Source organism: Oncorhynchus keta, unplaced genomic scaffold (assembly GCF_023373465.1).
Source record: "Oncorhynchus keta strain PuntledgeMale-10-30-2019 unplaced genomic scaffold, Oket_V2 Un_contig_353_pilon_pilon, whole genome shotgun sequence".
NCBI lineage: Eukaryota > Metazoa > Chordata > Actinopteri > Salmoniformes > Salmonidae > Oncorhynchus > Oncorhynchus keta.
The window spans coordinates 15,001-32,204 of NW_026287306.1; the positions used below are offsets into that span (position 1 = coordinate 15,001).

Genomic DNA, 17,204 nt, shown 5'->3' on the forward strand with positions numbered 1-17,204 from the left:
CTCCTCTCCCCGTCTGTCTGTGTCTCGTTGTCTATCTGTCCCCCACTCCTCCACCTCCTCCACCCCCATCTGTCTGTGTCTGGTTGTCTGTCTGTCCCCCACTCCTCCAACCCCGTCTGTCTGTGTCTGGTTGTCTGTCTGTCCCCCACCTCCTCCACTCCCGTCTGTCTGTGTCTGGTTGTCTGTCTGTCCCCCACCTCCTCCACTCCCGTCTGTCTGTGTCTGGTTGTCTGTCTGTCCACCCCTTTACTCCTCCACTTCCTCTCATTCCCTATATTCCCTCTTTCTCTCCCTCCAATCCCCCTCTTTCTCTCCTTTTTTTCCACATTATGTTACAGCCACATAAATAATCAGCAATCACTACACTATACCCCCATAATGACAAAAGCGATGTACTCAAAATAAAAAGATACCTTATTTACATACAATGGCTTGCGAAAGTATTCACCCCCCTTGGCATTTTTCCTATTTTGTTGCCTTAAAACCTGGAATTAAAATATAATTTTGGGGGGTTTGTATCATTTGATTTACACAACATGCCTACCACGCAAAATATGTTTTATTGTGAAACAAACAAGAAATGAGACAACAACAAAAAAACAGAACACTTGAGCGTGCTTAACTATTCACGCCTCAAAGCCAATAGTTTGTAGAGACACCTTTTGCAGCAATTACAGCTGCAAGTCTCTTGGGGTATGTCTCTATAAGTTTGGCACATCATGGCAGAACTGCTCCTGCTCCTTCAAGTTGGATGGGTTCCACTGGTGTACAGCAATATTTAAGTCATACCACAGATTCTCAATTGGATTGAGGTCTGGGCTTTGACTAGGCCTTTACAAGACATTTCAATGTTTGGAATATTTTGTTACATGAAATAAAAATAAAAATCCACTTAAATTACAGGTTGTAATGCAACAAAATAGGGAAAAAGCCAAGGTGTGAATACTTTTGCAAGGCACTGTAAGTATTCAGACCCTTTGCCATGAGACTCCAAATTTAGCTCAGGTGCATCTTTTATCCATTGATCATCCTTGAGATGTTTCTACAACTCGATTGCATTCCACCTGTGTTAAATTCAATTGACTGGACATGATATGGAAAGGCACACACCTGTCTATATAAAGGTCCCTCAGTTGACAGTGCATGTCAGAGCAAAAACCATGCCATGAGGTCGAAGGAATTGTCCGTAGAGCTCCGAGACAGGATTGTGTCGAGGCACAGATCTGGAGAACGGAGCTCTTCAGACAATTCCTTTTGTACACCCAGTGTATAAGCCTACGCAGAAGCTCTAACATGCATATGGGTGTCTGAATTAGTCATCACTTTTGAAAGAGCTGTCTATTTTGCTGTGTTAGGCTTTGAAACAACATCCACAATAACGGTTTCAACCTCTTCAAATTGATCATCACAGTGAGGGTTTTAAAAGCATTATACTGTTTTGATGATAAGTGTTTCATGTGATTTTCCATTGTATTTCCATTGATTTCAGAGTGGTTAGAGGGAAAATAGAGCCCTGAGTACCAGGCCATTAGCGACCTGACGGTTGTTAGCAAGTTGGGTGCTACCAACAAGTTCAAAGTGCATAAAAGGAGATTACCGTGACTCAACGGTCACGTGGAATTTGACTGCGGTCAGGAATCTTGACTGCCAGGGTGGCGGTAAGATGATCACAGCAACAGGCCCATGTCAAAACAATCACAGTGAAAGACCCACATCACCCTCCCCTCGGCATGACAGTGGAACTTTCCATCCCTGACTTCGGACCGACCCACAGACACACCTAAGAATCAGACACACATAATACACACACACACACACAGAAAGGCTATGAACGCACATGGATCAGGAGAAGGAGACAGAGACTGAGAGAAAGAGCGAGAGACCCACAGTGAGACAGAGAGAACATTAGACAGAAAAACAGGGAAACCCAGAGTGAATCCCCGCGTGTGCTTTCTACACCCCTAGTTATATCATCTGCACTGCTGGTCCTACATGGTTGCTCTTCTCTCTCCTTTGTCCATTTATATATCAAACAGTAGCTCACCTGGTTGCTCACATCAACAACCAACGCAGTGATGTAACATGGTTAATTGGCTAGCTAAGCCAACTCAGTGATGTAACATGGTTAATTGGCTAGCTAAGCCAACTCAGTGATGTAACATGGTTAATTGGCTAGCTAAGCCAACTCAGTGATGTAACATGGTTAATTGGCTAGCTAAGCCAACTCAGTGATGTAACATGGTTAATTGGCTAGCTAAGCCAACTCAGTGATGTAACATGGTTAATTGGCTAGCTAAGCCAACTCAGTGATGTAACATGGTTAATTGGCTAGCTAAGCCAACTCAGTGATGTAACATGGTTAATTGGCTAGCTAAGCCAACTCAGTGATGTAACATGGTTAATTGGCTAGCTAAGCCAACTCAGTGATGTAACATGGTTAATTGGCTAGCTAAGCCAACTCAGTGATGTAACATGGTTAATTGGCTAGCCAAGCCAACTCAGTGATGTAACATGGTTAATTGGCTAGCCAAGCCAACTCAGTGATGTAACATGGTTAATTGGCTAGCTAAGCCAACTCAGTGATGTAACATGGTTAATTGGCTAGCTAAGCCAACTCAGTGATGTAACATGGTTAATTGGCTAGCCAAGCCAACTCAGTGATGTAACATGGTTAATTGGCTAGCTAAGCCAACTCAGTGATGTAACATGGTTAATTGGCTAGCTAAGCCAACTCAGTGATGTAACATGGTTAATTGGCTAGCCAAGCCAACTCAGTGATGTAACATGGTTAATTGGCTAGCGAAGCCAACTCGGTGATGTAACATGGTTAATTGGCTAGCTAAGCCAACTCAGTGATGTAACATGGTTAATTGGCTAGCTAAGCCAACTCAGTGATGTAACATGGTTAATTGGCTAGCGAAGCCAACTCCGTGATGTAACATGGTTAATTGGCTAGCTAAGCCAACTCAGTGATGTAACATGGTTAATTGGCTAGCCAAGCCAACTCAGTTATGTAACATGGTTAATTGGCTAGCTAAGCCAACTCAGTGATGTAACATGGTTAATTGGCTAGCTAAGCCAACTCAGTGATGTAACATGGTTAATTGGCTAGCTAAGCCAACTCGGTGATGTAACATGGTTAATTGGCTAGCTAAGCCAACTCGGTGATGTAACATGGTTAATTGGCTAGCTAAGCCAACTCAGTGATGTAACATGGTTAATTGGCTAGCTAAGCCAACTCAGTGATGTAACATGGTTAATTGGCTAGCGAAGCCAACTCCGTGATGTAACATGGTTAATTGGCTAGCTAAGCCAACTCAGTGATGTAACATGGTTAATTGGCTAGCCAAGCCAACTCAGTTATGTAACATGGTTAATTGGCTAGCCAAGCCAACTCAGTGATGTAACATGGTTAATTGGCTAGCTAAGCCAACTCAGTGATGTAACATGGTTAATTGGCTAGCCAAGCCAACTCAGTGATGTAACATGGTTAATTGGCTAGCTAAGCCAACTCAGTGATGTAACATGGTTAATTGGCTAGCTAAGCCAACTCAGTGATGTAACATGGTTAATTGGCTAGCCAAGCCAACTCAGTGATGTAACATGGTTAATTGGCTAGCCAAGCCAACTCAGTGATGTAACATGGTTAATTGGCTAGCCAAGCCAACTCAGTGATGTAACATGGTTAATTGGCTAGCTAAGCCAACTCAGTGATGTAACATGGTTAATTGGCTAGCTAAGCCAACTCAGTGATGTAACATGGTTAATTGGCTAGCCAAGCCAACTCAGTGATGTAACATGGTTAATTGGCTAGCTAAGCCAACTCATTATTATTATTATTATGTTCTGTTTACAGTCTAAATCCAACCCCGATTACAAGCTATAAGAATCAAAACATGAACACTAGGATCCAGGATAAAAATCATTTAAAGTGCTTTTGGTGCAGTCCATCTAACGTAAAAAAAAAAGATTGTTGAGACTTAGTATAACTCCCGAACAGTCCTGGGTTGTTGAGACTTATACTATATATATATATATATATATATATATAGTATAACTCCCGAACAGTCCTGGGTTGTTGAGACTTATACTAAAATATATATATATAGTATAACTCCCGAACAGTCCTGGGTTGTTGAGACTTATACTAAAATATATATATATAGTATAACTCCCGAACAGTCCTGGGTTGTTGAGACTTATACTAAAATATATATATATAGTATAACTCCCGAACAGTCCTGGGTTGTTGAGACTATATACTATATATATATATATATATATATATATATATATATATATATAGTATAACTCCCGAACAGTCCTGGGTTGTTGAGACTTATACTATATATATATATATATATATATATAGTATAACTCCCGAACAGTCCTGGGTTGTTGAGACTTATACTAATATATATATATATAGTATAACTCCCGAACAGTCCTGGGTTGTTGAGACTTATACTAATATATATATATATAGTATAACTCCCGAACAGTCCTGGGTTGTTGAGACTTATACTAATATATATATATATAGTATAACTCCCGAACAGTCCTGGGTTGTTGAGACTTATACTATATATATATATATATATATATATATATATATATATATATATATATATATATATATATATATATATATATATATATATATAGTATAACTCCCGAACAGTCCTGGGTTGTTGAGACTTATACTAATATATATATATATAGTATAACTCCCGAACAGTCCTGGGTTGTTGAGACTTATACTAATATATATATATATAGTATAACTCCCGAACAGTCCTGGGTTGTTGAGACTTATACTAATATATATATATATAGTATAACTCCCGAACAGTCCTGGGTTGTTGAGACTTATACTATATATATATATATATAGTATAACTCCCGAACAGTCCTGGGTTGTTGAGACTTATACTATATATATATATATATAGTATAACTCCCGAACAGTCCTGGGTTGTTGAGTGTGTTTTGAGTCTATCCAATGCAATTAAGGGTGAAGGGAGTAAAGTGGGTAGGGAAACAAGTTAAATGGATTGCAATAGAATGGATAGGAAAGGAATGGCATGAAAGAGGGGACAGACAGTGTAGTAAGTTCATGGTAGCCATGCATTTGTTTTATGAAGAACGGAAATCGTCATTAAAGCATACTGTACCTCATATTGGTGTAGGTTCCCCAGACAGCTACAAGGATGAGAGAAGGATGAGAGAAGGGGAAGAAAGCATTAACTAAAAGGTGCTTTTCAAAATGACTTTCCACACAATGACATGGTGTAGGCTTAGTGTTCTGGTTTAGTGGTTTCGCACGTCCACATTCTCCTATTACTATACATAGATGTCTACAACTCTCTCTCTCTCTCTCTCTGAATAGGGGAATAAAAACCAGCACCAAATTCTCTGAATACACTATAGAATAAAGAAACAATACATGGATCTGCAGTTCCACGCTACTTGTCTAACATATAGAGCTGACACTAATATATCTGTTGATAGTATTGACTGGGGGTTTGTGATGTTTTGACCACTTATTTGGATTCCCTCATGTCTTACTGATTGTTAGAAAAAAGTTTGGCACAAATCTGATGTTCGATCCTATAATTATTGAATATTAAATTAATCCTATCATTTAAAATGGCCAATTTAGGTGCAATCAATTAGCTTAGTTTCTCCGAGTTCAAAATAGATTTCTACAAGATAATGTTGCAGGAAGGCTGATCTTATTTGTTTCTAAACTGTTGGGGATCATGGATAGACAGCAGTTGTCAAGTCTTGCAATAGATTTTTAAAGCAGATATAAGTCAAATCTGTAACTTTGGTGGTAAGCAACTCCAGTGTAGATGTGGCCTTGTGTTGTAAATGACTGTCCTGTTGAAAGGTGAATTCATCTCCCAGTGTCTGGTGGAAAGCAGACTGAACCAGGTTTTCCTCCAGGATTTTGCCTGTAGCCCTATTACGGTTCTTTTTATCCTGAAAAACTCCCCATTCTATGCCAATGACAAGCATGCCCCAAACACAAGGATTAGTTTGCATTTCCTTTCCTGACTTACCTAGTTAAATAAAAGTTGAAGGGACAAAAGGAAAAAAATAACAATAATTTGCATTTAGGGCAAAAGTGTATTCCTTTGCCATGCATTTTTCACCTGCAGTATTACTTTAGTGCCTTGTTGCATACAGCATTTTGCATATTTGTATCATTCTTTTCACTCTGTCATTTAGGTCATTATTGTGGAGTCCCTACAATGTTGTTGATCCATTCTGTTTTCTCCCATCCCAGCCATTGAACTCTGTAGACATTTAAAATCACCAATCATCATCATGGACATTCCTGAGCATTTTCCTTCCAGTCCTGAGCTCAGTTCAGAAGGACGACTGTATCTTTGATGTATCTGGGTGGTTTAATACATCTTCCACAGCAACATTATTAACTTTACCATGCTTAAAAGAGATATTCAATGTCTTGACTTGTTATTGTTACCCATCTACCAATCACTGCCCTTCTTTATGAGGCTTTCCAAAAGCTCCCTGGTCTTGGTAGTCGAATCTCTGCTTCAAATCCACTACTTGACTAAGGAACATTACACAGCTGTTGTATATATGGGGGAAAGAGGAAGAGGCGGTCATTAAAAAGTCATGTCAACCCCTATTATTTCATACTGAGTCCATGGAACTTATTATGTGATTTGTTTAGGCAAATTTTACTCCAGAACTAAAATAAGCTTGTCTAAACAAAGGGGGTGAATACTTATGCAACGACTATATATTTTATATTTAATTTGTATTATTTTGTTTAAAAAATATATATATATAGAAATAGAAAGAAAAAAACTGAATGAAATTTAATTGAATCCCACTTTGTAACGCAAAACAAAATGTGAAAAAAAATCTGAGGGGGTGAAAATAGTTCTGTTACCCTGTTCTGTAATTGGACTCCTCATGTCCTCATTATTAGGAATCATTAAGGTCCAAATCAGATGTTAGGTACTATATTTATTTACGCTTATATGAATCCAATAATTTAAAATGGCCAATTTGGGTGCAATCAATTAGCTTAATTTCTCAGTGATAAAATTACATTTCAGCAAAATATTGTTTCAGAAACGCTATTCTTATCTAACTACAGAAATCTGAGATGGTGGATGTCAAAATCCTCTGTAAATAAGTCAATATGTCTAGGAAAAAGGAGAAATCTCCCCCAACTCTCTTTCTCTCTTTTGTGTATTTCTGAGTGTATCATATAGGTGCGCGCGCACACACACACACACACACACACACACACACACACACACACACACACACACACACACTACAGTATGACCTGCTAGTGGCCTGTGACAGTTTGATAGCCTTGTTCGTATGAACAGGGATACTCTGTATTCAGCTCGCCTGCAGTTCACTCTCCTCCTGTCTCCGATTCTAGCCTTCTCTTGTGCTTCTCTGCCTCACAAAACCAGGAGACACAGTCTAGTCCATTCTTGGTGCCAGGGCATGCCTGAGGCAGGCAGGCAGGGAGAGAAAGGAGAGAGAGGAGAGAGAGAGACAGAGCAAAGGAAACAGGGAAACATGAGAGATAGCAACAGCCTACTGTTACAAATAGCCAAACTCCAGGAATCTGTAGCAATAACTGTCACTTATACTTATGTCATACCCATCTATTCATCTCTCTCTCCAGTCATAAACAACCCAGGGCAAGTGTGTCTCCTGCCAACCAACCTGCCGTCCAACTGGGGCTTATCTATCTGGCCTACTTGGAGTAGAGTGGCTGGCCCTGAACTTGATCTAACTCCATCTCTAGTCTCTACCATGGCCAGCGGCTAACCTAGCTTATGCTGTATGTGTTGTCGCAGCCAGCCACTTAGTGTACAAGCAGCAGTTGGCCTTCAGGATCTCCACGCTAATGGACTAGAGCCTCAAAAGGAATGGCAGAGACATGGAGAGGGCGAGAGAGCAAGAGAGACGATATCCAAAGGAAATCCACACTTTGTACCCTGGGACTTGGTGACAATCATACGCCGTTGACTAGCCTAAGTCTTAGCGGTGTGTGTGTGCGCACGCATGAGAGAGCGCAAAACAATAAAAGACAAAACACTTCCATTGTAGTGCCAACTGGATCAAAGTGGCTTCGGAACACCCTCAATTGTGATCGATGTCACACATTCACAAACGCATTCAACCAGAACGAGTGCAAGAAAATATTGATTGAAGCATACAATGTCTTTAATTGAAAGAGGAAAAATCCTTTGCGATGTGTTGTTGAATGAGACTCCCAAGGGCAGTAAGAAGCTGTCTCACACAAACACTGGCTGACTGGGTGGGTGGGTGTCTGTTGGAGTGAGTAATTCTGAAAGTGCTAGCGGGGGGGGGGGTGTATTTTATGATTAATGACTCATGGTGTAATTGTAACAACATACAGGAACTCAAATCCTTTTGGTCACCTGACCTAGAATTCCTCATAATCAAATACCGACCGTATTATCTCCCAAGAGAATTCTCTTCCGTTATTGTCACAGCTGTGTATAACCCACCTCAGGCCAATACCAAGGAAGGAACTTCACTGGACTCTATGCAAACTGGAAACCATATATCCTGAGGCTGCATTTATTGTAGCTGGGGACTTGTACAAAGCTAATTTGAGAACAAGGCTACCTAAATTCTATCAGCATATCATCTGTAGCACTCGCGCAGGCAAAATGCTGTACCACTGTTACTCTAACTTCCGCGATGCATACAAGGCCCTCCCCTGCTCTCCTTTTGGCAAATCAAAAAACGGCTCTATTTTGCTCCTCCGCTCCTATAGGCAGAAACTCAAATAGGAAACACCCGTGCTAAGGACTAGTCAATGCTGGTCTGACCAATCGGAATCCACACTTCAAGATTGTTTTGATCACGCAGACTGGGATATGTTCCGGGTAGCCTCAGGGAATCATATTGACGTATACACTAATTCAGTGAGTGAGTTTATAAGAAAGTGTATAGGAAATGTTATACCCACTTTGACTATTAAAACCTACCTTAACCAGAAACCGAGGATAGATGCGCAAATTGAAAGCGCGTACCACCGCATTTAACCATGGAAAGGCAACTGGCAATATGGCCGATACAAACAGTGTAGTTATTCCCTCCCAAGGCAATCAAGCAAGCACAATGTGAGTAGAGAGTGGAGTCGCAAGTCAACGGCTCAGAGGATAATAGTGCTTCTACACCTGCATTGCTTGCTGTTTGGGGTTTTAGGCTGGGTTTCTGTACAGCACTTTGAGATATCAGCTGATGTACGAAGGGCTATATAAATAAATTTGATTTGATTTGAATACAGTGCCACCGCTTTGAGGATAATACAGTGCCACCGACGCGGCCTGCTACCAAGGACTGTGGGCTCTCCTCCGTGGCCAACGTGAGAAAGGCATTTAAACGTGTTAACCCTCGCAAGGCTGCCGGCCCAGACGGCATCCTTATTAGCCAGGTCCTCAGAGCATGCACAGACCAGCTGGCTGGTGTGTTTACGGACATATTCATATTCTGTCAGTCTGTTGTCCCCACATGCTTCAAGATGGCCACCATAGTTCCTGTATCCAAGAATGCAAAAGGTAACTGAACTAAATGACTATTGCCCTGCAGCACTCACTTCTGTCATCATGAAGTGCTTTGAGAGACTAGTCAAGGTTCATATCACCGCCAACTTACCGGTCACCCTAGACCCACTTCAATTTGCTTACCGCCCCAATAGGTCCATATACTATGTGATCGCCATCACACTGCCCTCGCCCATCTGGACAAGAGGAATAACTATGCAGAATGCTGTTCATCAACTACAGCTCAGCATTCAACACCATAGTAGCCTCCAAGCTCAAACACCCCTGTGCAATTGGGTCCTGGACTTCCTGACAGGCCGCACCGAGGCGGTGAAGGTAGGAAACAACATCTCCACTTCATGATCCACAACACTAGGGCCCCATAAGGGTGCATGCTCAGCCCCCTCCTGTACTCCCTGTTCACCCATGACTGCGTGGCTTGTATGACTCAAACTCAATCATATTTGCAGACACAACAGTAGTAAGGCTTGATTACCAACAACGACGAGACAGTCTACAGGGAGGAGGGGGTACTATGATATGGAATTATTAAGGTCATACCAACACCTATTAGGTGTTCCTAATGTTTTGTACAGTAAGTGTTTTATATACATGTGTATATATATTTATATTCAGTCTCTGACATTGCTTGTTCTGATATTTCTTAATTTCATTTTTTGGGATATATTTGCTTGCTAACAAGGTAGAACAGTCTAACTTATGAATACACCCTCCTGTCCATCTTCAACTGTTCGAACAACACGGCCTGTTCACTTTGTATAGATGTTGAAATTAAGTGACCTACCTGGTTAAGAAGATGCTTAATTCTCAGAACAAAAACGAATTGCCAATTCCTCATATGGAAGCGTATTTTTATGCTCATTGCACATTTATATAACACAGACTAGACAACTAGCACATAAGTCTGTGGCTAAAATGCTGCTAGCGGTAAGTACATTGTAGTGCAGACCTCTAGTACGTGGTACAGCAATACCGTGCGCGACAGAAACTGAGCCTTAGTTTTCCACAATCATGGTTATTGACACTCCTGCTTTAGTAGGATCAGCCCTGTTCTAAATTTTAGGAGTTGATACATAAAAGGGTATTGTTAGACAAGTTAACTTCTCCTCTATTACAGTAAAATAATGTCTTAATGTGTTTCGGTGTCCATATGACCAATTCTGTTGGACCAAACCGCAAATAGCAAGTTGAAACTGCTTGTTGTGAGAGAAGAAGAAGTGAACTTTCGTCAATGTTGTTGTGTGTCAGGGGAGGAGTTTGGTATCGGTGTATGAGTGGGAAGGTGCACACTTCGCACAGCACAGAAGTAGACGAGAACAAAAATAATTAAACAATCATAAAAACACAAACTTAATTCTTGTGATACGGCCAATTGGTTCATTGCGCCAAATTAACCTAATGACCCTTACGAAAAAAGTTTGCAGTAAGAGTGCAGTGTAACTGCAGTATGCAGCAAATACTGGGTCCAAAATACCAGTCGACTCAACTGCAGTTACTGCACTTTTACTGCAGTTTCAAAACTGCAATCTTTTTTTGTAAGGGATTGCCCAGCCCTAGTCCTAAGAGCAGCTGGGACTTTACTCTCCCTCCAAAACCCTGGCAACTTGCCAAAGGCCACACTCAGTGGCTAATTGGAAAATAAATGTTCAAAGAAAATAATTGAATGAATCTTCTTCTGTGAATGTAACTATGTGTTTTTTCAATTTGATCCATTTAAAAGGCCAGGGTATGTGATTATAATGAGATGGGTTCCAATGTTCTCTTAATTCAGAGGTTTTGTTTTTTTACATGAGCTGTGGAGAACAAAGCAGTGCATTAGGCCTAGAGGCAAAAACAAAACAAGTGTAACAACAACAAGCCTAATTAACACCCAGATACTGCCACACTTTTTATTTTAGGCAAAATATGAATCCCTACGCTTCCAAGGCTAACTCCTAAACAAATCTCTAAAAATATGTGAAAAACTATAACTAGCTTTACATCCCCGTCTTCCCTGTCCAGATAGACACCCTGGTGAACAGCTGGCCAGGGGACAGCAGCCAGCATGGTTGTGCCTCGTCAATACTGGATGTCTCTGCTCTGCTCCAGAGCCCTGTGACTGGCATTTTGTAGAGAATGGAGCAGAGGACCGCGTCAGTGTCGATCTTTGTCTACTCTATAGAAAATCAATTGGAGGAGTGGAGTGTAGGAGGGCAGCGACAGGCAAGAGAATTGACAGATTTGGGGCACTTCTGGAAAAAAGTATCAATAAAATCTCTCTTCTAAATTATCTTGAAAGGATTGGCATGATGACAACAAGTACACAACAGAAGTAAGAATTCTCAGACAAAGGCTTGTTAAGTAAGGACAGTAAAGTAGGACCCAAACTAAAACTTAATAGCAAGTCACCATTAAGTCATTCTACTACAGCTAGTAGTGATGTCATTTCTATGACTGATCAAAAATCATTTTCTCGTGCTCTCTTTGGTCTCTCTGCAGCAGACATATAGTGAGCAATATGTTTGGAACATCAAAATGCAAGCAGTATCGAATCGCAATACATATAGAATCAAATCAAATGTTATTAGTCCATTGTAAACTACGGGTGAAGACTAACAGTGAAATTCTTACTTACGGGGGCCCTTTTCCAACAAACCAGAGAGAGCGAAAATAGAGATATAATAGACAAGTAATAACATGTAATAATAAATACACAATGAGTAATGACAACTTGGCTATATAGACAGCGTACCAGTACCGAGTCCATGTGCCGGGGTACGAGGTACATATGTACAGTTGAAGTCGGAACTTTACATACACTTAGGTTGGAGTCATTAAAACTCATTTTTCAACCACTCCACACATTTCTTGATAACAAACTATAGTTTTGACAAGTCTGTTAGGACATCTACTTTGTGCATGACACAAGTCATTTTTCCAACAATTGCTTACAGATAGTGAATTATAAGTGAAATAATCTTTCACAATTCCAGTGGGTCAGAAGTTTACATATACTAAGTTGACTGTGCCTTACAACAGCTTGGAAAATTCCAGAAAATGATGTCATGGCTTCAGAAGCTTCTGATAGGCTGATTGACATCATTTGAGTCAATTGGAGGTGTACCTGTGGATGTATTTCAAGGCCTACCTTCAAACTCAGTGCCTCTTTGCTTGACATCATTGGAATATCAAAAGAAATCAGCCAACAACTCAGAAAAAAAATGGTAGACCTCCAAAATGTCTGGTTCATTCTTGGAAGCAATTTCCAAATGCCTGAAGGTACCACGTTCATCTGTACAAACAATAGTATGCAAGTATAAACACCATGGGACCACGCAGTCGTCATACCGCTCAGGAAGGAGACGCGTTCTGTCTCCTAGAGATTAACATACTTTGGTGAGAAAAGTGCAAATCAATCCCAGAACAACAGCAAAGGTCCTTATGAAGATGCTGGAGGAAACCGGAACAAAAAGTATCTATATCCACATAACTTGAAAGGCTGCTCAGCAAGGAAAAAGCCACTACAAAAAAGCCAGACTAAGCCAGACCTCTGGTCTGATGAAACAAAAATAGAACTGTTCGGCCATAATGACCATCATTATGTTTAGAGAAAAAGGGGTAGCTTGCAAGCCGAAGACACTACAGAGGGTAGTGCGTACGGCCCAGTACATCACAGGGGCTAACCTGCCTGCCATCCAGGACCTCTACACCAGGCAGTGTCAGAGGAAGGCCCTAAAAATTGTCAAAGACCCCAGCCACCCTAGTCATAGACTGTTCTCTCTACTACCACATGGCAAGCGGTACCGGAGTGCCAAGTCTAGGACAAAAAGGCTTCTCAGAATCCCCCAACCCCTCTTTTTACGCTGCTGCTACTCTCTGTTTATCATATATGCATAGTCACTTTAACTATACATTTATGTACATACTACCTCAATTGGGCCGACCAACCAGTGCTCCCGCAAAATGGCTAACCGGGCTATCTGCATTGTGTCCCGTCACCCACCAACCCCTCTTTTACGCTACTGCTACTCTCAGTTCATCATATATGCATAGTCACTTTAACCATATCTACATGTACATACTACCTTAATCAGCCTGACTAACCGGTGTTTGTATGTAGCCTCAATACTTTTATAGCCTTGCTACTGTATATAGCCTGTCTTTTTACTGTTGTTTTATTTCTTTACTTACCTATTGTTCATCTAATACCTTTTTTGTACTATTGGTTAGAGCATGTAAGTAAGCATTTCACTGTAAGTTAGCATTTCACTACACCTGTTGTATTCGGCGCACGTGACAAATAAACTTTGATTCGATTTGTACGTGAAAGATGTTTGTGATGAAAGAAATAAAAGCTGAAAGAAATACTTCTCTACTATTCTTAAAATAAAGTGGTGATCCTAACTGACCTAAAACAGGGAATTTTTATTAGGATTAAATATCAGGAATTGGGAGTTGAAATGTATTTGGCTAAGGTGTATGTAGCACCCACCACTGCGACCTGTATGCTCTAGTCGGCTGGCCCTCGCTACATGTTCGTCGCCAGACCCACTGGCTCCAGGTCATCCACAAGTCTATGCTAGGTAAAGCTCCGCCTTATCTCAGTTCACTGGTCACGATGGCAACACCCACCGTAGCACGCGCTCCAGCAGATGTATCTCACTGGTCATCCCTAAAGCCAAAACCTCATCTGGCCGCCTTTCCTTCCAGTTCTCTGCTGCCTGCGACAGGAACAAATTGCAAAAATCTCTGAAGTTGGAGACTTTTATCTCCCTCACCAACTTTAAACATCTTCTATCTGAGCAGCTAACCGATCGCTGCATCTGTACATAGTCCATCTGTATATAGCCCACCCAATTTACCTACCTCATCCCCATACTGTTTTTATTTTATTTACTTTTCTGCTCTTTTGCAACACCAGTATCTATACCTGCACATGTTCATCTGATAATTTATCACTCCAGTGTTAATCTGCTCAATTGTAATGATTCACTCCTATGGCCTATTTATTGCCTACCTCCTCATGCATTTTGCACACAATGTATATAGATTATTTTTTTCTGCTATGTTATTGACTTGTTTATTGTTTACTCCATGTGTAACTCTGTGTTGTTGTCTGTTCACACTGCTATGCTTTATCTTGGCCAGGTCACAGTGAGAACTTGTTCTCAACTAGCCTACCTGGTTAAATAAAGGTGAAATAAAAAATAATTAAAAAATGTAACTTCCGACTTCAACTGTACATATACAGTGCCTTCAGAAAGTATTCACACCCCTTGACTTGTTCCACATTTTGTTGTGTTACAGACTCATTTTTAAATGGATTAAATTAAGATTGTTTTGTCACCGGTTTATACACACTACACTACAATGTCAAAGTGGAATTATGTTTTTTGAAATTGTAACAAATTAAATTAAATATTTAAAGCTGAAATATCTTGAGTCAATAAGAATGCAAACCCTTTGTTATGGCAAGCCTAAATAAGTTCAGAAGTAAACATTTGCTTAACAAGTCACATAAGTTCCATGGACTCACTCTGTGTGCAATAGTCTTTAACTTGATTTTTGAATGACAACCTCAACTCTGTACCCCATACATACATATGGTCCCTCAGTCAATGGTAAGGTCCCTCAGTCAAGCAGTGAATATCAAACAGATTCAACAACAAAGACCAGGGAGGTTTTCCAATACCTCACAAAGAACATATTGGTAGTAGTAAAAATTTAAAAAAGCAGACATTGAATATCCCTTTAAGCATGGTGAAGTTATTAATTCCACTTTGGATGGTCTCAATACACCCAGTCACTACAAAGATACAGGCGTCCTTCCCAACTCAGTTGCCATGGATGAAGGAAACCGCTCAGGAATTTTGCTATGAGGCCAATGGTGATTTTAAACGTAGAGTTTAATTTCTGTGGATGTTAACCTGTTTAAGGAATTGTAAGAATGTCAATACATATCGGGGACCTAAGTAAAGTGATAATATCGCATCTTTAGGTCCCTGGCAGTTCTATCACTGAATGGACTAGTGTACTCTGCTCACACCCTCAAACAACCCTCCCAGTCATAGAGCTATGAAGGGAAATAACAAGGCCTATATAGCCTTCTATTGATTAGACCTATATTGTTATTCATGTGAGAGCGCTCTGACCCTGCCCATTGACCTTCCAGCAGTAGAGACTTGAGATGAGACCCATATTAGCCTACTCACTGCACTCATACTCCATTGCATAGACACTCAGGAAGAAAATATTCAGACCGTTAGACCTGAATTGTCTTCATCGCCATTACCACCATCATCAAAACTAGCATCACCAGCATTATTGTCATCCTGATTATTGTATAAGTGGGATACTACTGCCTACTGTTCAGGCCATTTTGGCAATGTAAACAAAAGTTAGTCTTGCCATTAAAGCCTGTTGTTGGATTCGAGAGACTGAGAACCAGACACAAGAGGTATTGATTGAGCTGGGCAACTGCAACACAGTAGGCCGATACAATAGTATTGCAGACATACTGTACTCACAGGCAATGTAGGCGATCAAAGCGAGGGCGACCAGTAGCTTCATCATCCTTCTGTTTAGTCCTGAGATCACCCAGATGATCCGCTTCATCATCTGCTCAATGCAACATCGAACCCGGAAGCACGCGAGGCTCCGGTTTATAACATTTCAGAACTATGGACGCGCGCTCATTCTAGATTAAGACTTGTTTTGAAAATCTAATATATATCCTGCTAAATGAACACTTTTTAGCTAGTATATTACAACCAGGAATTAGGTACCTACGACTGGACAGAGGTTCATACGTGGCTACCTCCTGTCCTGTAAAAGCACAGCTAATTGTTAGCTAGTTAGCTTAGTATGCTACGTTAAACTCACTGCCACTTGTAGCTATTCTACTCTGGGTCGTAGTACGACTTTCATTATCAGTGCCGCAAACCCTCGCCAGTTTTCAATTCAAAATGTACTTAATACACACAGTAGATTTCTGTACAACCACTGAATATTAGCTAGCTAGCTATCTGCCTGGTCACACACAACATTAGCAATTTCTTGATGAGCGAGACCTGCTATCTTTCATGACCATTACTTCCGCATAGTTTTCTAAAAACATAACAACCTTATAATCAAAACAAGTTAGGAAGAAATATAATATCTTCCTAATGTTTAACTTATCCGGATAAAATTGTGCGAAATTCAGAGTTTATTCCCCCTACTTGGCCGATAGCTGTCCAGGGTGATCGAGTATTCCCTGACCTTGATTGAGCAGCCTGCCGCGATAGCGCATATTCAACCTCTGATTTTGTAAGTGAAGACGTGGCATTTTTGCATTTATTTGCGTACATACATATCTTAGAATGATATTATACATGTACAATATTACCACCCAAAAGTTACAACTGCTCTATTTAAAACAAATCGCGATAGTGTATGATGAACTTTAACCTTAGGTGTTAATCACGCAGAGAATGTCGATCACAGAATCATTCACCGCATGCACAGTGGCTCATTCATAAACCTATGCACAGTTGAGTAATTGTCCACACCCATTCAAGGAGCTTCTCTGTTCCACGCGTCATTATAAAATATATTTTCTTTCCCCTGTCTATACTGGTA

The 17,204-nt window shown here is 40.6% G+C and overlaps 1 protein-coding gene across 1 annotated transcript in view; it reads right to left on the bottom strand.

The window, feature by feature from the left end:
- LOC127924030 (UDP-glucuronic acid decarboxylase 1-like) overlaps positions 1–16,788 on the bottom strand; it is a 21,631-nt gene extending 4,843 nt beyond the window's left edge. Inside the window, exons 1-2 of the mRNA XM_052508368.1 lie at positions 16,112–16,788; positions 5,175–5,202 (exon numbers count right to left, since the gene is read on the bottom strand). Coding sequence (XP_052364328.1) covers positions 5,175–5,202; positions 16,112–16,202 — 119 coding nt within the window. The 5' untranslated portion in view covers positions 16,203–16,788. The remainder of the gene's footprint in view (positions 1–5,174; positions 5,203–16,111) is intronic.
- Positions 16,789–17,204: the final 416 nt, after the last annotated feature.